This window comes from Bos mutus, chromosome 5 (assembly GCF_027580195.1).
Source record: "Bos mutus isolate GX-2022 chromosome 5, NWIPB_WYAK_1.1, whole genome shotgun sequence".
NCBI classification, from domain to species: Eukaryota; Metazoa; Chordata; class Mammalia; order Artiodactyla; family Bovidae; genus Bos; species Bos mutus.
In genome coordinates, this window is record NC_091621.1 from 35,494,874 (window position 1) to 35,520,974 (window position 26,101).

General features: G+C 35.8%; 1 protein-coding gene across 5 annotated transcripts in view; it reads right to left on the bottom strand.

The window, feature by feature from the left end:
• The window catches only part of ADAMTS20 (ADAM metallopeptidase with thrombospondin type 1 motif 20), a 218,601-nt gene that overhangs the window by 174,895 nt on the left and 17,605 nt on the right, over positions 1-26,101 (bottom strand). For all 5 annotated transcript variants that reach the window (XM_070370646.1, XM_070370645.1, XM_070370643.1 and 2 more), the window contains exon 3: positions 21,461-21,623. In XM_070370646.1, coding sequence (XP_070226747.1) covers positions 21,461-21,623 — 163 coding nt within the window. The remainder of the gene's footprint in view (positions 1-21,460; positions 21,624-26,101) is intronic.

Genomic DNA, 26,101 nt, shown 5'->3' on the forward strand with positions numbered 1-26,101 from the left:
GGTAAATGCAGATTTTACACTGAACAGGGGAGTCAGCACCTCAAACTCCTTCCTTGTTTATGGGTCAAATTTTCATTTCTAACAAATTTACTTATATTAACTCATCTAATTTTTGTTTAATCACTAAGTCATATCCCACTCTTTTGCACTGTAGTCTACCAGGATCCTCCGTTCATGGAATCTGCCACACAAAAAGACTGGAGTGGGTTGCCATTTCCTTTTCCAAGGGATCTTCCTGACTCATGAATGGAAACCACATCTCCTGTACTGGCAGGCAGGTTCTTTACCACTGAGCCACCAGGGAAGCCCAACTTATTTAACGGTGGCATATAAAGTGAGTACTATTATTAATCCCACTTTATAGATGAGTAATCCACAATACACAGAGATTAAGGAATTAACATGCACAGTTAATTAAATTTGTATGCAGGTCAGGAAACAACAGTTAGAACGGACCTTGGAACAACAGACTGGTTCCAAATCAGGAAAGGAGTACATCAAGACTATATTGTCACCCTGCTTATTTAACTTATATGCAGAGTGCATCATGAGAAACACTGATCTGGATGAAGCACAAGCTGGAATCAAGATTACTGGGAGAAATATTAATAACCTCAGATATGCAGATGACACCACCCTTATGGCAGAAAGTGAAGAAGAACTAAAGAGCCTCTTAGTAAAGTGAAAGAGGAGAGTGAAAAAGTTGGCTTAAAACTCAACATTCAGAAAACTAAGATCATGGCATCCAGTCCCATCAATTCATGGCAAATAGATGGGGAAACAGTGGAAACAGTGGCAAACTTTATATTCTTGGGCTCCAAAATCACTGCAGATGGTGACTGCAGACATGAAATTAAAAGACACTTACTCCTTGGAAGTAAAGTTATGACCAACTAAGATAGCATATTAAAAAGCAGAGACATTACTTTGCCAGCAAAGATATGTCTAGTCAAAGCTATGGTTTTTCCAGTGTTCATGTATGGATGTGAGAGTTGGACTATAAAGAAAGCTGAGTGCCAAAGAATTGATGCTTTTGAACTGTGGTGTTGGAGAAGACTTTTGAGAGTCCCTTGGACTGCAGGGAGATCCAAACAGTCCATCCTAAAGGAGATCAGTCCTGAGTGTACACTGGAAGGACTGATGTTGAAGCTGAAACTCCAATACTTTGGCCATCTGATGTGAAGAGCTAACTCATTTGAAAAGACCCTGATGCTGGGAAAGATTGAAGGCGGGAGGAGAAGGGGACGGACGACAGAGGATGAGATGGTTGGATGGCATCACCGACCCAATGGACATGAGTTTGAGTAAACTCTGGGAGTTGGTGCTGAACAGGGAGGTCTGGCGTGCTGCAGTCCATGGGGTCACAAAGTTGGACATGACTGAGCAACTGAACTGATTGAGCTAAAAATGAAAACAAATAACTGGTTCATTTAAAAAACCAGAAAAAAAAAAAGTAACTGGTTCATATACAAATAAAGGTAGTTTAAATTTGTCAATCAAAAAGCAAAGGCTTTATAGAATTAGATTAGTAAAATACAGCCACATTTAATTAATAAGTAGCACATCTGAGATTGAAATCCTAGATATCTGGCTTCAAAGTTGATGATTTTAACCACTAAAACATATTGCTTGACAATGAAGGTTAAAGGAAAAAAAGAAAGAAAACTGTAATTTAACAACAAACACACTTTCACCAAAACAGATATCAGGGGTTTGATCTCTATAGAAAATGAAATAATGATAAGAATATTGTGCAGACTTTGTAAAATATTTGATTTGGAAGAAATCTGATTTCATGCTTTAACACACAACTATATGAGTGAATTTTGTTAATTACAAGTGACAAAAATGAAAAAAATTAAATCCGACATATTTTTATGTAGCTTAAAAAACAAAATAAAGATTTAAGAAATATATATGGATGCAATAACACTACATAAAAAGCAGGGAGATGACATGCATGACATTTAGAATGATCAGGTGAGGGGAGGTAGGTGGACTAAATGAGAGGGTGGGTGCAAGCAAAATTGTGTGGCCATATATGGGCTGTTGTCCAAATGCTGTTTTTCATATTGGTTTATATATTCATGACTTTCATTATTATTATTAACAAGTTCTTAACAAACAGTAATTTACAAAACCAACTACTTTTAAAATAACAGGACCGTTCTGATCGCCATCATACAGTAGTTTTAGAAATGCTAAATATTAGGAAAGAGATGCTGAATATTAGAAAGTTTTTTTGCTAATGTTTTGATTCTGCAAATCTAATTTTGCAAAGACAAATGGCTTTGATAACTAAAATAACCAAGAGCCCACATTTAAAATTTTTTAAACAAACAATCCTCAACAAAGGAATAATTCAACAATGGAATGTTATGCAGATATGAAAAAAAATGAATGAGGTCTATGTGTTTTCATAAGGAAGGATGTTCATGATTCATTTTTAAGTAAAAAGTGTTAAGTGGAAAAATAATATGAATGATAGTATGATCTCATTTTTGTGAAAACAAACTTTTACAAAATATACAGATTCATAAAAACTTATGTGACGAGCCAGAAATACATGGAAGTATATACCTCAGACTTTTTGCACTGGTCATAAGGAGAGGTGTGACTAGACAACTACTAAATTCTTTCATTAATATCTCAGTCTCCTTTAAATCATTACAATGAATTTGTTTACTGGTTTCTGAATTATAGTATTATTTTTGAAAACAGTATCCGTAACTATCTTACGGGCTAAACATTTTATCTCATTACCTTTTTCTGATATTTATGCTTAAGTACTATAATAAATGATCATAAAAATGACCTTTCCAAATACCCTAAATAAATGAGCATTATGCAAAGCTCTTTGCCAATTCAATTACACCATTTCTCTGCAATGCTCCATTAACTCAAATGTTTAAACAATGTCTTGTCCTTTATTAATAACAAGTGTAGTATGACTCAAAACTAATTTAGACCAAAGCACTACATCTTAAACATCATGCAATGATGATAATCTGCTTACTAGAACATAAAATACTTAAAATTACAAAAGCAAAAATAACTCTTACAACAGCATACAGTATTCTAGAATGCAAAGTGATTAAATAATCTATGCAAATATAAACTACTAAAAAGTTTGTCAAACAATAATGAAATTATCTGTAATTTGACTTGAACATTCTACTGACACCTCATATTCAAAGCATATAAAAATGAGTTAATTTTCTTTTCCCATCTTGAGTTTCCCTTTTTCTATCAATGTGGGCAATAACCTCCAAATACCATACTGAAACTAAACTCTACACCACAATTGGGCTCTTCCTGTCTTTCCTTCACCATTTGTATCTGATCACCAAGTTTTGCCACTTCTTCATATTTTTTCTTGTATTGCTCCTGTTGTCAATAATATTATTGCCTCAAAACTTATTCAAAGCGTTCTCACTTAAGAGTAACATTGTTGCAATCAGTTCAGTTCAGTTGCTCAGTTGCCGGGGACTCTGCAACCCCATGGACTGCAGCACCCCAGGCCTCTCTGGCCATCACCAACTCCCGGAGTTTACTCAAAGACATGTCCATTGAGTCACTGATGCCATCCAACCATCTCATCCTCTGTCATCCCTTTCTCCTTCCGCCTTCAATCTTCCCAGCATCAGGGTCTTTTCAAATGAGTCAGTTCTTCACATCAGGAGGCTAAAGTATTGGAGCTAAAGTATTCAGCTTCAACATTAGTCCTTCCAATGAATATTCAATGATTGATTTCCTTTAGGATGGACTTGTTGGATCTTCTTGCAGTCAAGGGACTTTCAAGAGTCTTCTCCAACACCACAGCTCGAAAACATCAATTCTTCAGCGCTCAGCTTTCTTCATAGTCCAACTCCCACATCCATACATGACCACAAGAAAAACCATAGCCTTGACTAGACGGACCTTTGTTGGTAAAGTAATGTCTCTGCTTTTTAATATGCTGTCTTGGTTGGTCATAACTTTTCTGCCAAGGAGCAAGCATCTTTTAATTTCATGTCTGAAGTCACCATCTGCAGTGATTTTGGTGCCCAAGAAAATAAAGTCCGTCACTGTTTCCATTGCTTCCCCATCTATTCACCATGAAGTGATGGGACCAGATGCCATGATCTTCGTTTTCTGTATGTTGAGTTTTAAGCCAACTTTTTCACTCTCCTCTTTCACTTTCATCAAGAGGCTCTTTAGTTCTTCTTCACTTTCTGCCATAAGGGTGGTGTCATCTGCATATCTGAGGTTATTAATATTTCTCCCAGCAATCTTGATTCCAGCTTGTGCTTCATCCAGCCTGGCATTTTGCATGATGTACTCTGTATATAAGTTAAATAAGCAGGGTGACAATATACAGCCTTGACATACTCCTTTCCCAATTTGGAACCAGTCTGTTGTTCCATGTCCAGATCTAACTGTTGCTTCTTGACCTGCATACAGATTTCTCAGGAGGCAGGTCTGGTGGTCTGGTATGCCCATCTCTTGAAGAATTTTCCACAGTTTATTGTGATCCACACAGTCAAGGGCTTTGGCATTGTTAGTAAAGCAAAAGTAGATGTTTTTCTAGAACTCTCTCGCTTTTTTGATGATCCAGTGGATGTTGGCAATTTGATCTCTGGTTCCTCTACCTTTTCTAAATCCAGCTTAAACATCCAGAAATTCATGGTTCACGTACTGTTAAAGCTTGGCTTGGAGAATTTTGAACATTACTTTGCTAGCGTGTGAAGTGAAGTCACTCAGTTGTGTCCGACTCTTTGCCACCCCATGGACTGTAGCCTACCATGCTCCTCCGTCCCTGGGATTCTCCAGGCAGAAAAACTAGAGTGGGTCACCATTTCCTTCTCCAGGACATCTTCCCAACCCAGGGATCAAACCCAGGTTTCCCATATTGCAGCCAGACGCTTTACCATCTGAGCCACTAAGGAAGCTCATTGCTAGCATGTGAGATGAGTGCAATTGTGCAGTAGTTTGAGCATTCTTTGGCACTGCCTTTCTTTGAAATTAGAATGAAAACTGACCTTTTCCAGTCTTCTGGCCACTGCTGAGTTTTCCAAATTTGCTGGCATATTGAGTGTAGCACTTTTACAGCATCAACTATTAGGATTTGAAATAGCTCAACTACTCCCATCACGTTCACTAGCTTTGTTCGAAGTGATGCTTCTTAAGGCACACTTGACTTCTTAAGGCCTGCCTGAATAGTAAATTAAAATAAGACACAAACTATCTCTTGAATGATCCCACTATCATCATCAGTCTCTTCTCCGTCCCATTCACCCTTCATTTGTATCCAAAATGATTCATTTTTAGGACTATCCTTTTCATCTCATCCTTATTCAAGAAATTACAATGGATCTTCTTTGCTGATAAGATGAAGTCCCAAGCCCCTCCCCATCAGCCCATCATCCCCACTACTATCAAGCAATATACTCTGTCAAGGCCTGAAAACACTGCTGGGCATTATGTTCTGCCCTTTGGATATGCTTAATAAATGTTCAGGGATCAAGACCATCCCCATGGAAAAGAAATGCAAAAAAGCAAAACGGCTGTCTGGGGAGGCCTTAAAAATAGCTGTGAAAAGAAGAGAAGCAAAAAGCAAAGGAGAAAAGGAAAGATATAAGCATCTGAATGCAGAGTTCCAAAGAATAGCAAGAAGAGATAAGAAAACCTTCCTCAGTGATCAATGCAAAGAAATAGAGGAAAACAACAAAATGGGAAAGACTAGAGATCTCTTCAAGAAAATCAGAGATACCAAGGGGATATTTAATGCAAAGATGGGCTCGATAAAGGACAGGAAAGGTATGGACCTAACAGAAGCAGAAGATATTAAGAAGAGATGGCAAGAATACACAGAAGAACTGTACAAAAAAAGATCTTCACAACCCAGATAATCACGATGGTGTGATCACTGACCTAGAGCTAGACATCATGGAATGTGAAGTCAAGTGGGCCTTAGAAAGCATCACTACGAACAAAGCTAGTGGAGGTGATGGAATTCCAGTGGAGCTATTCCAAATCCTGAAAGATGATGCTCTGAAAGTGCTGCACTCAATATGCCAGCAAATTTGGAAAACTCAGCAATGGCCACAGGACTGGAAAAGGTCAGTTTTCATTCCAATCCCAAAGAAAGGCAATGCCAAAGAATGCTCAAACTATCGCACAATTGCACTCATCTCACACGCTAGTAAAGTAATGCTCAAAATTCTCCAAGCTAGGCTTCAGCAATACATGAACCGTGAACTTCTTGATGTTCAAGCTGGTTTTAGAAAAGGCAGAGGAACCAGAGATCAAATTGCCAACATCCGCTGGATCATAGAAAAAGCAAGAGAGTTCCAGAAAAACATCTATTTCTGCTTTATTGACTATGCCAAAGCCTTTGACTGTGTGGATTACAATAAACTGTGGAAAATTATGAAAGAGATGGGAATACCAGACCACCTGATCTGCCTCCTGAGAAATCTGTATGCATGTCAGGAAGCAACAGTTAGAACTGGACATGGAACAACAGATTGGTTCCAAATTGGAAAAGGAGTACGTCAAGGCTGTATATTGTCACCCTGCTTATTTAACTTATATGCAGAGTACATCATGAGAAATGCTGGGCTGGAAGAAACACAAGCTGGAATCAAGATTGCTGGGAGAAATATCAATAACCTCAGCTATGCAGATGACACCACCCTTATGGCAGAAAGTGAAGAGGAACTAAAAAGCCTCTTGATGAAAGTGAAACTGGAGAGTGAAAAAGTTGGCTTAAAGCTCAACATTCAGAAAACGAAGATCATGGCATCCAGTCCCATCACTTCATGGCAAATAGATGGGGAAACAGTGGAAACAGTGTCAGACTTTATTTTTGGGGGCTCCAAAATCACTGTAGATGGTGACTGCAGCCATGAAATTAAAAGACGCTTACTCCTTGGAAGGAAAGTTATAACCAACCTAGATAGCATTTTCAAAAGCAGAGACATTACTTTGCCAACAAAGGTCCATCTAGTCAAGGCTATGGTTTTTCTTGTGGTCATGTATGGATGTGAGAGTTGGACTGTGAAGAAGGCTGAGCGCCAAAGAATTGATGCTTTTGAACTGTGGTGTTGGACAAGACTCTTGAGAGTCCCTTGGACTGCAAGGAGATCCAACCAGTCCATTCTGAAGGAGATCAGCCCTGGGATTTCTTTGTAGGGAATGATGCTAAAGCTGAAACTCCAGTACTTTGGCCACATCATGCGAAGAGTTGACTCATTGGAAAAGACTCTGATGCTGAGAGGGATTGGGGGCAGGAGGAGAAGGGGACGACAGAGGATGAGATGGCTGGATGGCATCACTGACTCGATGGACGTGAGTCTCAGTGAACTCCGGGAGTTGGTGATGGACAGGGAGGCCTCGAGTGCTGCGATTCATGGGGTCGCAGAGTCGGACACAACTGAGCGATTGAACTGAACTGAACTGAACTGAATAAATGTTCGTGGAAAGAAAGGAAAAGGAGAATGAGGAAGAAAGTGAGGATGATAAATTTGGAAGTGAGATAGAAAAAAGGAATATAGAAGGAGGGAGATGGAAGAAAGGAATATAATGAGGAACAAGACAATAAATTTATCAGAGGAGCACATCAGAGCAGGGGTAATCCAATCAGTTGTCAGCTGCTTCATGTGCAAATGGTTTCTCCCATTCTGAGGGTTGTCTTTTTGTCTTGTTTATGGTTTCCTTTGCTATAAAAAAGCTTTTAAGTTTAATTAGATCCCATTTGTTTGTTTTTGTTTTTTTTGTTTCTTACTCCAGGAGGTGGGTCTAAAAGAGCCTTGCTGTGATTTCTGTCAAAGAGTATGTAAAACAGGTAACTAGTGAGAACATGCCGTGTATAGCACAGCTTGGTGCTCTCTGATGACCTAAGGGAGTGGGTGGGAAGGAGGTTCAAGAGGGAGGGCATAAATATATACCTAAAGCTGATTCACTTTACTGTACAGCAGAAACTAACACAATATTGTAAGGCAATTACACTGGAATTTAAAAAAAAAAGAACATATCAAGTACAACATTCATTCTGGTCTCTGGGCTGAGGCTGGAATTGATATTCCTGCTCTGTATTTAACCAGATGAGTAAACAAATTTTACATTCTCCAACAGCACGTAATCATCCATTTTAAAAACAAGCATGAAATCACATGAAGCTCATTCTAGACTTTCAATATTTCAAACTACTTGTTAAATACTCAATAGGACTCTCAGCTCAAAGAACTGAGTGTGCCTTGAAATAAAAGACGATCATATTACATATACTGTGAAATCTCAATTATATTTTCTCATGATTTAAATTGCTTTCTGGATCTAGTATATGTCCTATATTGCAACCCTATTGAGTTTTCTTCTTAATATTACTAGCAACAATAATGGCAAACATAATATTCAATGGATGCTTATTATGTATCAGGTACTTGTAAATTATCTCATTATTAACAACTTTATAAGGTGGGTGTTTTGATTATCTTTATTTGAAGAAAGCAAGGAACAGGAGGGTCAAGTAAACTGTACATGCTAACATAGCTTATAAATATAATTTCAGAACATATTTTTTAAAACAGTAGTATTCCATAATATAAAAATTCATAAAAATCTATAGTTCTCTGATTTGTCAATATTAGAAATATCAACCCCTGTTAAAGAATTTGCTTATAAAACACTTTATAATTCTTTATTTTAAAGAGGTTCACAAGTTAATAATTAGAACCCCATCTATTAGTGATAAATGTGCAGAACATCATGGACTTGCCTGTGGCCAGCTGAAACACGAAATATAAAAGCATTATTACATCATTAGTCCTCATTACATCCCTGAATCAGCTACTATTATAGTGTACTTTTAAAAAGAGAGACATGTGACACAAGTTACATAAAATTTCAACAGCCACCAAAAATAAGTGGCATAACAAAGAGATGAATTCATATTTTCTCAATATCAATGATTACATCTGAATTCCACATCACATGACCCTTTTAAAGGTCAAGTGTGGGTAATTCATGCAGAATGTTAAGAATTTAGTAATTAAGGTTATAATGGAAAATCCTGCCTCCTACAAAATTAAAAGAGGAGTTAGTCATATGCATGAAAATATGGGGTCTTGTCTTCTTTGCATTACAGAGCCATAGAGTTGAGCTAAAATTCTGATATAAAAGGGTTTAGCTTGATCTTTTACTTTACTTTTTACTTTAGTGGCCCTCAAGGAGAAAAAAAGAAGGGGACACTGGAAACCCCCAAATTACTCCCATTAATCCTACATATAGCAAGAAATTCTAGTTTCTTCTGCTGTGTGTTCTGACAGGGCAAAGGGCACACTGGTAAATATTACAGAGTAAATATCCTTTCTTCCACATTATCAAAAGTCAACCTTTGGGGCTAGCTCTGAAGATGTACAAGACAATTTCTCTAATAAGCTGAATCAAGGATTCTTGCATAAATCAAGAGTTAAAAACAAGCATACATTCATTCATAAATTCAAAACCTTTAAGATTTGTTAAATGGAGAGGAATACACATCCATTGTCTCCTATCAGCTTTTTGCACCCCAACCTCCATAGAATAGGAGCACTTGTGTTGCCCTTTGCATTTTAGGAAGTGCCTTTTCAGGTCTTAAAATCCTATCTCTTTTCAGAAATTCTAAAAACAAGTGAGACTAAGACAAACTAATCAAATGATACAAATGTAAGAAGAATCTGAATGTACAATTACATATATTGATATAACAATGTTATATTGTATATTGATAATAACAACTGCTTGAAAAGATGCTGAAAATCTTAATGAGTTAAATTTATACCCTTAGCAACTAAACATGTAAATGAAATGTGACATTTCATTCTTTAAAGAAAAGTCAGTTATTCAGAATTCATGCTGAACACTAAATATCTCATTGATATGTAGTGAGCTTATTTTGCAAGAGTGCACGACTGCTGAAATTAGAACAGAGCATAACACTATTAAAATAGACACCAATTGAGAATTCTACCTCATTAGTCTTGTCTTCCTATTTTCAGATGAGCTTTCATGGCAAGCCACTCCTGAACCACAGCCACTTACTATTACTTAATAGTAGATAAAATAACTCCCTCTGCTTTCCAAACTTTCCATGACTTGCTCCTAGAGCTCCATTTCCCCATATTATCTGACAATCTGCCTCATGTGGAATCATTCCAGAACTGCCTTGAGATAATTTTAACTACTAAGCATCCTAGAACACCTCCCAAAGTACAAAGTTAGTTCTAAGCAGGCATTTATAAGCATTACATGCTACTTGGGTCTTCCCTGATGGCTCAGCAGTAAAGAATCTGCCCTCAATGCAGGAGATGCCCATTTGATCCCTGGGTCTGGGAAGATCCCCTGGAGGAGGAAATCGCAACCCACTTCAGTATTCTTACTTAGAAAATCCCATGGACTGACGAGCCAGGTAGGCTATGATCCAAGGGTTGCAAAAAGCTGGACATGACTGAGCATGCACACACACCCTATTTTCTCTATCCCTGAACTGATATACTATTTTTCCACACTATTACTAAGTAACTCTTTAAAATCTTACACTTCCTGTAGTGTTATTAACTATGATTTATGTCTCAGATTTTTTGGAAAATAAAGTTATAACTCATAAAAATATAAAATGTAACACAAAGATATACTTTAACTTTTTCTTTATTCCAATGTTACTGCAGTCATTACAATTTATTTCTTAAACTATATATATATATATATATATATATATATATATATATATATACACACACTCTTCCTGACTCTAAAATTCCTGAAACAGCTTTGGCTGAAAATAGACTTCTTGTATGAAATATTCTTTGAAACTTTAATATTTGCTTAATTTTTTTTTAAAAAAGAAATATTAAAGGTATTTCCCAAAGTAAATTTAACAGTGAAAAACTCAGAGCTCTAATTAAAAGACAGTCATTAAATGAACATAAAATGTTAAAAATTAAAATTTTATGCAATATCTTAACAGTAATTAACATCTTTATTATAGACTAAATTTTTATTCACATTGCTTTTGTAAAGGCTTTTATTAAGCCCAGTTCTTTTAGTTACTAACAAAAGTGGGGGAATAAAATCAAACTCTGAAATCACTGATAGGTCAAATTCTTATTTGCAAGCAGGTATTTTGTTTATCTTATGCTACACTTCGTAATTTAACAAATTACCACTTTCTAAAAGAATATTTTTGTCAATTGTACACCAGGAAGTTATTTTATATCTAGGTACATTTGTATTAGGCAAAAGAAGTTGCAAACTGCAGATCAGATCAGAGTGGGAAGGGAGTTTTTATCTTCAGTTTTCTGGCTCTCTTCCAAGGAAGAAAAGCACAGGGAAGAAGCCTCCTTGGGGGAGGTCCAGAGAACTGGATGCTTTCCACATGAAACAGATGTCTGTCGCTGACCTGACCACTGGCCCAGCTCTCACTCTACCAGTAATGATCCTCACAAAGAGAGGAACACCAGCTGGGACCAGCCAAGAACCTGGCCCATCCTTGTGCAATTTTCCCCAACATTTGTACTCATTGTGAAAGTAGACAATCTCATGTCTTGATGTCTTTAAACAGAGCTGTTTTTTGAATGCTGCAATTCTGAATTAGATTTTAACTGAAAATAATTAGAATCTTGCATCTTCTTCATGAGAAAAGCATCATGTGACTCAATACTAGTGATCAAAGATTAAAATTTACTTCACTAGCGTTTGCAGTTAAGTCATGTGTTGGAAGAAAAAAAATTGTAAAATGAACAATCTGGCTGATTAGTAAATTAATACTTTACATAGAAAATTTTACATTTATTGCTCTCCAAAAATCTATTGAATTATTTACTTCTTTACTTTTTGAGTAATTCTAAAATAATATCAAGTGAGTATATGACAAATGACTATATAGCTTATATTTCACAGTCCATCATTTTAATCATTCTTTTCAATAGTCCTTCATCTTCCTTGCTCTTTTCTATGCAATAAGGGAAAAATTACAAACCAAATCCATTCATAAACATAGATGTAGAAACTCTAAAGAAAATATTACCAAAACTAGTCTGATAAGAACCCAAGCCAGATTTGCCATTTGAGAATCAAGTAACTGAACAAAGGGGGAAAATATGATCACCTTGGTACATGAAGGAAAAAATGTTTTGATAAAATTCAATATCCATTCTTAATAAAATTTCTTTATGAAGCAGGAGTTTAGGGGAACTTTCTTAATCAAATAAAAATTGATTTTTCTTCCTAAGAAAGACCTGCAACATTTTGTTGTAGACATTGTGCACATCAGAAAACATCAAAAGCTTTCATTCCAAAACTGGTAATGAGGCAAGAATTTTCATCACTGCAATTTCCATTCAACATTGTTCTAGAAATCCTAGTCAGTGCAATAAGGCAAAAAAAGAAATAAAATATGGAAATAATCTTTCAAAGAAAGAAAGAAAACTGTCTTATATTTTCATATACAAAACCCAACAGTATAAACAGATAAACAGAATATATAAGCAGAACAAGATTAATATAAAAATGTGCCTGCATTTTTATGTATAATAATTAGAAAATAAAATTGTTATATATAAAATTTATACATTTTATGTATAATAATTAGAAGATAAAATTTAATTATATCATTTACAATAGTGTCAAAACTGACTAAATACCCAGGAAGAATCCAAATATACAAGACTTCTACAAAGAAATCTAGAAGACATTAAATGAGAAATTAAGCAGGACTTTACGGATATGTCATATGGATAGATTAGAAGATAATACTGGAAAGATGTCAATGCTTCAAATTGATCTATTAATCCATTTAAATCCAATAAAAATCCCTTTTATTCTTTTGTAGAAATCAACTATATATATATCAAGAATAGCCAAAACAATCTTGAACATATTTTGAATAAAATCAAGGATCTGTTGTACCACATTTCAAGACTTATAACAGAGCTATAATATTTTTAGGACTGTTTTTAGCTTTTTTTGTCTTGGCACAATATCATAAATAGGCCAATGGAAGAAAAAAATTATATCTAAAACAGATCCACATATATGAACACTTTTCAAAATAAATGTTATGCAAAATGTTTTAAATTCCTATGAAATATCTCAATTGATTTACATGAAATAAACTTATTTACACTGCTTTCAAAAACTTTATTGAGTTTACTATTTCTGGATTTTGACAAAAGGAACAAATCAAAGTTTGAAATGGATAAATTGAGCTCTTAATTTCAAAGATATAGTTTAGTTTATTTTATGCTGCATTCCAAAGCTTAATGTATCACTTTTTCTACAAAAGTTTTCACCATTGACAGGATTAGTCCTCTCAAAGCCTGCTGCTGCTACTAAGTCGCTTCAGTCCTGTCCAACTCTGTGCGACCCCATGGACTGCAGCCTACCAGGCTTCTCCGTCCATGGGATTCTCCAGGCAAGAACGCAAGATAGTTAATCTAAGTCTCCTTCATAATACCTTAACTTTATGAATTTTTATTCCTGAAAATATTCTGGAACTCATTCCAATTAGCACAATACTTAGGGTCACCAATCATCTCTACTTTGCAAAATCCAATAATCAGTTCTAAATCTTCATGTTCTTTGAATTCTCAGCACATTTAGCCAATTAGTCTTATCTTTTGAAAAATCTTTTATCACTTAGATTGGGACACTATTCCCTCAGCTTTTTTATTATCTCCCTACTTTTCAGTCTTCCTAGTTTTCTCCTCATCTCCACAACTGCTAAAAATCAACATGCCTCATTGTTCAGTCCAGATTTTTTCTCTTCTGCATCTAATCCATTCCCTACACAATTTTATACAAACTATCTTAAAACATCATTTATATGGTCTGACTTCAAAATTATTATCCCAAGCTTAGACTCCTTACTGATCTTCCAACTCATATATTCCATTGCCTACCTGACTATTCTCCTTTTGGATATATAATTAGCATCTTAAATTTAAAATATCTAAAGGCTAATTTCTTGATATTCTCTTCTAATCCATGGTTTCCACAGACTTCCCCGTCTTGGTAAATGACAATTCTTCCATTTGTTCAGGAAAAACAAACAAATATAAAACATAAATAATATGTGACAATTTTTACTCTCAACCCCCACCTTCACTCCACCTATCAGCTTGACAATTAAGATGTACACAGTATCTGTACACATGGCTAACTTCATGGCTATTGCCCCAATTCAAGACATCATTTATCAACTTGATTACTGCAATATCCTCTTAACCTTCCTTGCTTCTGCCCTTCTGCTAGCGTTGCAGGATTCCTTACAACAATCCGAGTGATACCTTTAAAAAACAGGCTGATCAGGTAGGTCACTCCTACATTCAAAATCCTACAGTGGCTTCCAGTGCTGAAGTTATAGCCAAAGCCATTATTGTGTCTTACAATGTCCTACATGTTGAAGCGGGTTCACCATGAATCTAAAATAGCTTAACTTTCGATCTCTCACTTACAAAGTCCCTTTCAAAGACCTTGAAGGAAACCTAGAAGCTTTTCACTAGCTTCACCAAGAAGCTCCCCTTGTGAAATCTCCAGGTCCCACAACCTGGATTCACCTACATCAATAGGATCTAGCCTCCCATAGATGTTTACTTCATCTCCTTCTACCCTCTCACCCTGCTCACAGCAATTGTACTTGTACAGGGATGAGTTATAATGCCCCAGCACCACTGTAGCATCAGTGAAGGAGGTGCTCAAATATATACATTATAAATGAATGAACAAATGAATAAACAAACCCACATTAGGGGCAAATTGAGACTTCATCCTCCAGAGTTACTGATGTGAAACAAGAACCAGAGTCTCCTCTTAGCAGTCAGCTCTTTTCTCCACTTATTCAATTTAAGCTCACCCCAGAACATGGAGCAGGGAAAATTTGCACACATATTTCACCACCGAACTCTTCTTGCGTCCCTTCTTCATTCTTCTTCTAGCACACCACAAGACAGACATGCTTATTATTTATTGACCCTACATCATATATTTTCTCCTTCCTGCTGAATGCTATAAATGGAGTCCCTAGGGCTAGTAGTGAATGTATTACTATAGTAAAAGAGAAAGAATTCAGAAATTTCTTCCATTTTCTTGTGGCACAAATTTAAAAGTCATAACCTGAATAATCATCTTGGTCTTTCTATTTGGATTCTCTCCATCACCAAAATAAAAAACTGAGAAGTGGTCAGGAAATCCAAATTTGCTAGCATGTATGCAAAATTATTGAATACCATGACAGCAGAAAAAAATGAACTGACTGAAAATTCTGGACAGTGTTACACTAAGAACAAAATTATTAGTTCTCTTACTTGTACCATAGCTTGTATTTTAGTTATTAATATCTCAGTCCTCTACTCATTCTGTATATTTCAACACAAAGTTCAGCTACTAATCTGTTAATGTCAGAAATATTCTCTTCGTTCTGTATTTATCAGTTGTTGGCATTTTCCTTTGCCAGTGCTCATAGGCACCAAACAATTTTTATAACACCAGTATTATAACTGCCCATCTTGTGTTTCTGCAGTTTCCCCTCTCTAACATTTATTCACCTAACTTCTCACAACAGTCCCCGATTTCTCTTCAGGTATCTATCCCCATCTATTCACTTAGTCAATAGTTCCAGTTACACTCACCTGACCCTACCAGCCGACTGATGTGGCTGATTACATCTCTGTCTCCCAATAACAGCAATTAATTCAGACCAAGGTCAGGCCAAAGGACATAATCAGACCCCATATCAGGATCTTTGTTTGACCTACTTGAGGAGATGACTCTCAGTATCTACAGGATCAGTGCTGAGGTAAAGCCCAAACCCCTAATCCAGTTTGTACTGACCTCCATGAACATTCCCCTGTTTACCTCCCCAGTATTAGATCATCCTGCTTCTGTATGGAATACTTTTCATCCTCTCCCTGTCTAATCCCTACTCTTCTTCTAGGTTTCAGATAATGAGCTATTTTTTCAAGTAAGCTTCTACAACTTTCATATCTGAGTTAGACTGTCTTTGTATGATGCCCCAAATCATCTTCTAAATGAACCTCATCTTTCATACCTATCTGTAAGCAGTACAGTTATTTTAGTACTAACAATTTCTCAACTATTTACATGGCATGTATTATAAGCATAACATAGTATTAGTTGCTGTGAGGAATATAAAAAATGAAATAAAATATAACCCTTTAGTTTAAGGAGCATAAACAAAGAATCTTAAAACTGAGATGTAGGATAACAGAGCACATAAGAAATTTTAAAACAATACAAGATAGTGTTAATTATGTGCAGAATAAATACAGCAGCCCCTAAATCGTGAAATATTACAGAGCCAGAAATTCAAAAGTCCATGATCTTAATCTGACAAAATCATGAGCAGGTATGTTAACCATAGGAGAATGAGTAGGATGCTAATTATAAGTAAAATGAATAGCAACTTTTAGTAGAGTAAGAAACTATACTAAGATATAGTTAGTAAAAGAGCTAAAAACTAATAACTCCATTCACATTTTTATCTCTATAAGTGAAGAGCATCTTAAATATCTAAATAAACATATTTACAGCAAAGGGATTTTTTTAGAAATTTGAGGAGATACCTCTCCCTGTAGAGAAAACATTAAGGAGAAATTTCTTTAAAGAACAAGTGACTAAGAATATGAAAGAAGCCAAAGGAAACATATGGTGGAGACAGAGCACTGAAGAACAAGTACTGCTACAATAAAGGGTAAATGGAGATGTATTCAATTCTAGCAGTGACGCTTATATTATGGTCAAGGTAAAACACATAGAAAACAATCAAGTTGCAAAGTGACTAAGAACACTACATAAGAAATTTCAAAACAGGAAGTGTATCAATCTGAAACAAAGACAGAAAAGTTCTTAATGGAGGTGGAAGAGAAACACAGACTCACAGTGCATTTCAAAGAAGGATTAACAATTTCAGTCTCACCTCAACAGAGATTTGATGAACACATGAACCAGAACAAGTTGACATCAGAATGCCTAGCAACAAAAAAAAAGCTGTAATTTTACAGCGAGAGATAAGCAAACCTTTAACAGAAATATAAGAAGTGGTTTGACACTATTATGTTTAAGACACAGGTGTAGTTTACTCTTCAATTAGGGGTTATAATTATGATTGTTTCTTTTATACCTCGAGAAGCACAATTCTCCCCATCATTCCCAAGTTAGTACAAAGACAACATCAAGAAAAAGACTACGCTTCAAAACTAGAAGAATGGATCATTATTCCTACCAGAAAAACATTCTCTAGTTTAAAGACAGAGTATGAAATATATAATCCCAATACAGAGGAAGGAAGATTTTTAAAAACTGTTAAATTTTTAAGAGTGGGTAGTCCTCTGGTAGTCCTTCCTGGAAAGAACTGTTGTTACCACAGTTAAAATATGAAGGATTACAGTGACTTTCCATGATACATATTTTCAAAATGCACCTGTCAGACTGGATAAACATATCCTCTGGTTCCCAGCATGTGGGTTCCCTTCTTCATATCCCATTTAAAACACAATTCACCCAACGGGAATCATTAACTTCATTACAAGTAAAACTAGATAATATAAGAATTCACCAATAAAATAGGATTTCAAAGTTCTAGGAACTGCCACAGACATAATAATGACAACACAAAGTAAGTATCAAAAACGGCAGACTGATCCTTCTCTTTGCAATGAATTATTGAATACATGCACATTTCAATATTATAGCAAGCAGAACACACAATTGGCAAAATAGGTCAGCTAATAAAATAATGCTATATGCATAGAACAAATAATTGTCACACTACTACTAGGTCTTCCCCTCACAGAAAACATGTATGAGCCAAGGATGATTACAGCTCAGAATTACTCTAAGGAACAGTGACACATGACTATAAGGAGTGCTTTGAAAAGTACAGATCCATCCATATATATATATATATATATATATATATATATATGGGCTTCCCTGGGAGCTCAGCAGTAAAGAATCTGCCTGCCAATGTAGAAAACACGGGTTTGATCCCTGGGTTGGGAAGATCCCTGGAGAAGGAAATAGCAACCCACTCCAGTATTCTTGCTTGGGAAATCCCATGGACACAGGAGCCTGGCGAGCTACAGTCCATAGGGTCACAAAAAGTCAGACACGACTGAGTGACTAAACAACAACAAGATATATATATATATAGATATATTCTATTCCATAGCATTCACAGTCTCAAAATCTTAATAGGTTGGTCAAATTTCACAGTTTGGGATTTTTCTTTTCTTGGGATGAAACTGAACTTAAGAACATTGCTAGTATAATAAGATGAAGAATAGCCACTTAAGCAAATAAACTACTTTTATGAACTTTAGAATGCTGATTAACAAATCAAAAAAGAAAACCTAAAGGTTGAAGCAAATAATCTGTTATTCAAATATAAATTAATCTTTTCTAGTTAACTGAACAGGACTTTAAAAAGTAATACTTGTTAAGTTTGCATCATATAGCATATGCTTAATTTCAACAGAAATTTGAACACCAAAAACATACAGGCTTCTTTTGGGGAGTGCAGGTAAAAAGGGAGATGGAAGAGAGAGTAACTTTGGATTCAGACGTATTGAATCTAAAATACCCTGGGACATCCAAGAAAACACTGGCATCCGGCAGTTGTAACCCTGAGATTTCATCTTAGGACAAGCTGAAGATGAACATGTTTCAGTTCTGTATCATTTAAATTAGTAGCTAAAAATTAGAGAAGTACAAAGAAAATCACATAGACTATGTAAGAAGTGGTATAAAGCGGTGGCCAAGAGGTGCACTTTTAAAAAATATTCAACTTAGAAGATGGGAATAGCAATAACAGCCACGAAGAGAAATGGGAAGAAAGGTAAGAAAGAAAAGGACACTGAGAAGAGAGAGACAGAGTAGTGATGGCAGAACGGGAATAAGGAAGGAACACAGACCAGCTCTGATCTGCCTTGAAGAGTGAGTAATGGCAGAACCACGCTTAGCAGAATCCAGAGGGTTATTTTCATTCCTATCAATCTTTTCAGGGTTTCCCTCCCCCTTGGGTTTTAATTTTGTTACTGTGTGGTTGTTTGTTCCTCTCATGGGTTTTATGAGCTTATTTGGCCATTTCCACTGGATTTTACTTCTAATATGTCTGATATCTACCTGGAAACCCGGCATCTACAATGGCTACGGTTCAGCTACCAAACATAATTCATATGGCCACATGATGAAATCTGATGTAAAAAAAAATTTAATCCATCAAGACTGAAGCGACTATGAATTACAGCATTTTAGAATTTTAAATAAATTTAAATCAAGAGAAATATGGGGAAAAAATAGCTTTTGCTTTTCCAATTAATTCTTTTGGTTCATAAGTTAAAGCTTTAGGCCTACCTAAGTGAAGAATTCTCCTCATGTTTTTAGAATATATAAGATCCTGCAAGTATTACAGAACAGCGGTGTGTGAACTGGGGACGAAGAAAAAAACCTTTGATAACATTTTACTAATGACATTTACAACTCTCCATTTTACTAACAGGATGATGATTAGCAGCTAATTATTTAGGCCATTAATTGTTGCCTTTTTAGTGATTAAAAATATGTATGTTAATTATACCTAAAAATGTAGATAATTTAAGAATTGAAAAGAATGATACTACTTTAGCATTTTAGTAGATAAACATTTTGGGAAAATATATCATGATTAAAAGAAAACTAAAACTCATAGCTTTCTATTTGCTTGCTATTTGTAGTTTTTATAACAAATCTAATTTAGTACAAGGTTTTTTTTGTTGTTGTTGTTTTTTGTTTTTTTAAACAAAAGGGTCTGGCTTTTCTTGAACCATTCTCTTTCTGATAATGAACAGATTGTGAATGCAAAACCCTGCATATCATTATGTGAAACATTTACGCATTCAGAGTGTCTACTTGGTGGCTTTCTTCTTAAGAAGCTAAACAATTCATTAAACAAGCTGCTCGTGAATGGTGGATCAGAACAAGCATAAGCTGCCTTCCGTAGAATTCTATTGTGGAGCTGTACCCATTTGTGTTTTCTTTGAAGCCATAAAAATGAAACCCTTATGCTCATATTAAAAGCATAAGAAAGGCATCTATTATGTCAATAGATTTAAAACACGGCCTTAGACACAGTGAGAACCACTCCAAAATGGCACTCATATAATAGCAAAGGTTAAGAAGTGCATTCCCAGGGAAAACCTTCAAAGGCCTACATATCATTATATCCCAAAACAGATGGCAATGCACTGTTTGGAACCATAGTTCACGGACACCTACAATCTCAAATAAATCCTTTCTAATCCCACTCTTGTCTAGATTTTATACTTTGATGGTAAGTGCAGGTGCTTTTCACCATTCTTCATGGAGTGACATAAAATGATATGATGAAGATTCATGTATATTATAAGGACTCAGCTCTTAATACAACTTCTATGCAATATACAAGTATTCTACTAGCAACAGACTTACAGTTTATAGAAATCATCAATTCCTAAGTTCTAAACCATGAATAATCTTCATTAGTTTGAATTTTATAGGGAAAAAAAAGAGGAACATACTTCTCTCATATATTGCTGGAAATAAAAATTGATTAAAAAAAAACACTTTGCAAAATAATGTGGAATTCTCTAGTAACAATGTGTATACTCTGGATGGACTCAAACACAGAGATGAGGATGAGAATTTTCACTGAAGCATTTTTTATAGTAGCAAAACACTGCAAATAACCCATAAGTTCATTGACAGGAAGATGGATATGTGAACTGTGATATATACCCTGCAATGAAAATGAACAGCTGCTACATGTACCAACATGGCCAACTCTTAGAAACAATGCTGAGCAAAAAAAGTCCCAGAAAACTATCTGAAATATTTCCTTTATACAAATTTAAAAGTATGTAAAGTTGAGCAACATGTTATTGTTACTAAGGTTCAGTTTTTTCAGTCATTTGAATTCTGCTGAGAAAAATCATACTACTATCACTAACAGATTAAAGTAAAAAATTTCTGATTCTTTGTTACAAATCTCAAATACAGTGGACTCTGAACGCAGGTTAGAATTGCACAGGTCCACTTTTATGTGAGTTTTTCTCACTAAATACATACTACAGTACTATGCAATTTATGATTGGTTGAATTCATGGATGCAGAACTGCATATAAGGAGCATTAACTGTAAAGTTATACACGAATTTTCAACTGGGCAGGGGATCAGTAACCCTCATGTTTTTCAAAGGCTACCTCTACTGAATACTTTTTTGAATGTAAACTTAATGTACAACAAAATTGCCTATGGATAAATTTCTAATGGATCCCTCGGGTCAAGAAAATTTGTTTAAAATATCACATATATCAAAATTTAAAGAAAATACATAAATTCTAAACTAAAAAAGATAAAAATAATATTACAGTTTTACCATAAAGAGTTTTACTTCACAGTTTACCTGAAACATCACAAGGCTTGTGAGACTGCAGAAAATAGTTCCTCTTTAATTCCTGTCTGTATATAAGATGTGGCTTGTTATGATCATCTTCATGTTCACTCCCATCTGCCTTCATTATAGGTTCTAAGAAATATTCACCATCATGTGCTTTAAATGTTCCCATCTGGAAATAAAGAAAATAAAAATTAATTTTCTTCTGTCACTAAGTAGAAAAAGTGTTGTGCTCTCCCACAGGTTAAAATGAGGACACAGAACAAGATAGCCAGGAGTTCATTCACTAAAGTCATCAACTGAACATAATGTTTCCTTTCCTAGCTCATGTCTTCTTCTTATGTATAAAGTCACGGAGAATGAATAATATGCCAATAAACAGAGTTGAAATGACAGGGATTTCAGCTAGAAAGAATAGCATAGGCAACAGCATCAAAATGGCCAAAAGCTTAGCACATTCTAGAAGTGAGAAAGCCTGTTTGGCTTGGTCTATGTAAGGTAATAGTGTGAGACAAGTCTTAAAAGGAAGGCTGCTGCTGCTGCTAAATTGCTTCAGTCACGTCCAACTCTGTGTGACCCCATAGACGGCAGCCCACCAGGCTCCACCGTCCCTGGGATTCTCCAGGCAAGAACACTGGAGTGGGTTGCCGTTTCCTTCTCCAATGCATGAAAGTGAAAAGTGAAAGTGAAGTCGCTCAGTCGTGTCCAACTCTTAGCGACCCCATGGACTGCAGCCCACCAGGCTCCTCCGTCCGTGGGATTTTCCAGGCAAGAGTACTGGAGTGGGGTGCCATTGCCTTCTCCAAAAAGGAAGGCTAGGGTCAGATAAAAGATCTCGAGTGTGATACTAGCAATCTAAAATTTGTGAGAAGTTGACAGCCATTGAAGAGTTTTCACAAAGACCTGTCACCTGAACTCCAGAATGCAATATCCAACTTGCTTTTTGACATCTCCACTTATATCAACAGTAGCATTCTCAACCTCAAATGTCCAAAGCCAAACTCTTTATTTTCAGTCCAAACTGCTATTCTTCAGTGCTCTCTCTTTCAATAAATGGCAACAGTATTATTCAGGTTGCTTCAGACAAAAGGCTTTGAGAAACATGAAGGATGGCTCTCTCTCAAATCTCACATTCAATTCATCTGCAAATCTAAATGGCTCAACCTTCAAGATATAATTGAAATCCAACCACTTGTCCCAAATTTTACCACTATATCCATGAACTAATCTAACTTTCTCTCCTTCCTGAACTACATCAATAGCCCTCTACAGTCTCTACAGAGGAGCCACAATAATTTGTCTTTAGTCGAGATCATGTTGCTCTCAAAAAAGAACAAAAACAAAAAAAGTATTATAACTTTTCAAATCACCCAGTAAGATACAAATTCCTTATCATGGTCCACAATGTCCTGCATGATCTGCCCACTCCTTTCCACCACCCCATCCCTCCAAACACACAGACAACCAAGAGCTCTGACTTCATCTTCTGCTCTTCCACTTTGGCTCATTCTAGAGCTCCAATCCTGATGTCTTTGCTATTTTTTTTTTTTAAACTTTACAATATTGTATTGGTTTTGCCAAATATGACAAGTATTCTCCTAGCTCAGGACCTATGTCTTACTAAACCTGCCTCAAGCACTTTTCCCAGCTGGCTCCCTCTATGACTTGTTTCAGGTCCCTGCTCAACACTCATGACTCTATGTATTAAAATGCTACCCAGCCTCCTATGTCTATCCCCACTATCCAGTTTCATTTTTCTCCATAATGTTTATCACTACCTGATAGATTATTACTTATATGTGTTACTTGTCTGACACCATTCACCAAAATGTAAGTCCATGAGAATAGAGCTTTGTCTGTCTTCTCTGCATGCTTGTCATGCCTACCACATAGCATATTGGACAATATATATTAAAGGAATGAATAATACTGTAGGCAATAAAATTTAATCTAGTGACACTGTGTGTTAAAATACTAGAATTTATAAGGTAGAAGCTATAGCCCAGAAGGGAGGTAACAAAACCTAAATTATGGTGACGGTGATGGTACAGCAGCTGGAAGAGAAAGATTACATGATGTCAGTGCCTAAGGAGAGCAGAAAAGCAGACAGTGAGAGGAAGAATTTATGACAGAGATAATTTTCTGGGAAAATATTATTTATCAAAATGACTTCAGAAATGGTAAAAATCCAACAAACCTCTTTACTACCAAATAATAGAAAAAGATACCAGAGTTACATCATAGAAACTCCTGGCCTGGATAATTTCATAGAGGAATCCCACCAAACCTAGCAAGAGCAGATAATTCCACTGTTATTTTCACCGTTTCAGAATATGAAAAAAAAAAACACTAGTTATTTTTATGAATAGTGTAAACACATGGTAAAACCTAGTTAAGACAGCACAAAAGCAAAACAACTACAAAAAAAAAACCAAAACAAATATAGGACAAGTTCACATGTGACTATCAAGCTAAAATCCTAAATTATATAAACAAACAAAAGTCAGTAACTCCATCTGAAAATGACCAGATGGAGTTTATCATAAGAATATAACTATGGTTCAACATTTGAAATCTTAATTCATCATAGCTACTTACACAAATGTGAAAAAAAAAATCACAAGCTTTTTGAAAAAAGTCAACATTCTTGATTTTAAAAACATCAATAAAATATAAATAGACAGATGCTCCCTAAACAAGATAAATTCTATCACAGCCCAAAGACAGTATCATGAGTAACAAAGGCACTCCCACTTAGGTCAGGAATATAAGGATGCCCAGTATCACCTGTTCTAGGTAACAGAATTAGATAAAAGATTAGAAACAAAAAATTAGAAGAGTTAAAACTGTCATCTTCATCAATGTACACCTTAACAAATAAGAATTGAAAAACTACTATAAAAACTAAGTGACTTTAGTGACAGAATATACAGATTAAACAGTATTCATATACATAAAAAACAATGAGAAGACATTATGGAAGAAGCAATTCAATTTACAAATGAAACATGACCCAGCAACACCACCACTGAGCATATACACCGAAAAAACCATAATCAAAAAAGACACACATACCCCAGTGTTCATAGCAGCTCTACATACAATGGTCAAGACATAGACACAACCTAAATGTCCATCGGCAGATGAATGGATAAAGAAGACGTGGTACGTGTGTATAATGGAATATTATTCAGCCATAAAAAATGAATTTGAGTGAATTCTAGTGAGGTGGATGAACCTAGAGCCTGCTATGCAGAGTAAAGAAGTCAGAGAGAAACAAATACAGCGTATTAACACGTATGTACGGAATCTAGAAAAATGGTATTCATGAACCCATTTGCAGGGAAGGAATGGAGATACAGATGTAGAGAATGGTCTTGTAGACATAGTGGGGGAGGGAAATAGATCTCTTTCTCTAGTTTGCTGAGGCTAAATCACAGAGGACAGGCATTTATCATTATCTCAGTAGCTAATTCTGAAATATACAGCAGATATCATTCATATACATTCATCATTGATTTCCACCTACCAATAACTCTGAGGCAAGTTATTATTATCCTTACTTTACAGGTGAGACAAAGGAGTAACAGTAAAAGCACCTTGTCCAGGTCTTACACCTGGTAAGTAACAGGATCAAGGTGCGAACCCAGGTAGCCTGGCTCCATAGTTTGTGCCTTAATACAGTGCACTGTGTTAGTGATCAGACACCAATTCTGGTAAACCCAAAAAACAGCTGACAAATATTTAAAGAGCAGGCAGAGGTCAAGGGACTAGACATACAGAGGTGAATGTGACAAAATTTCCGCTTTCAAAGAAATCACACTTATAAGGGAAAAGACAGATTAAAAAAATGCAATATGCCTGGTGGTAATAGGTGCAATAAAGAAAAAATAAGGCAGGGAGACAGAATCCCAGAGATGGAGGCACTCTGGGCTGAGGCTGGAATAATGAGGAGGTAGCCATGGAAAACTCTGGGAGAACACTGCAAACAGAAGAGCAGTGACTGAAAGGCCCAGTAACGGGGAAAAGCTTGGCAGGTTCAAGCGACAGAGAAGAGTGAGGCTGAAGATTTGCAAACAAGGGATACACAGCAGAAGCTCAACAGGCAGGAGCCCGCTGTACTCATTACATTTGACAGTGAAAAGCACTCATCATGCCTCCAAAGACAAATATATACGTTTACCTACATGTAAAACTTGGCAAATTTCCACTTAGAAAAGCATATTTCTGGGAAGAGCCAATTCAGAAATGAATTACTGAATTATGGATGCTATGACAACTACAGTTTTAGTGAATGAGGCTTCATTTCCATTTCTTAATTGTAAATATCCTTAAATTATTTAGGGATAATAACTTTCAAATTGTTGCTTTAAATTTCATTGTTAATAATGTATTTAAATCATTATTTTAACCGAATAGTCACTCAAAGCTATTTAAATGACTCAGGTAATTATAGTCATAAATTCTTCTCTACATTCATAATTATTACCACACAAAAGTAGCCAAGTCTTTACTATTTCTACAGTTCCAAAATCTAAACCATTGCCTGAGACATGGCAGGCACTCAACACATATCTACAGAAATAAACATTTTTGTAACATGGTAATGTACCTGATTTCCCCACACCATATACACATTACTGATCTTTT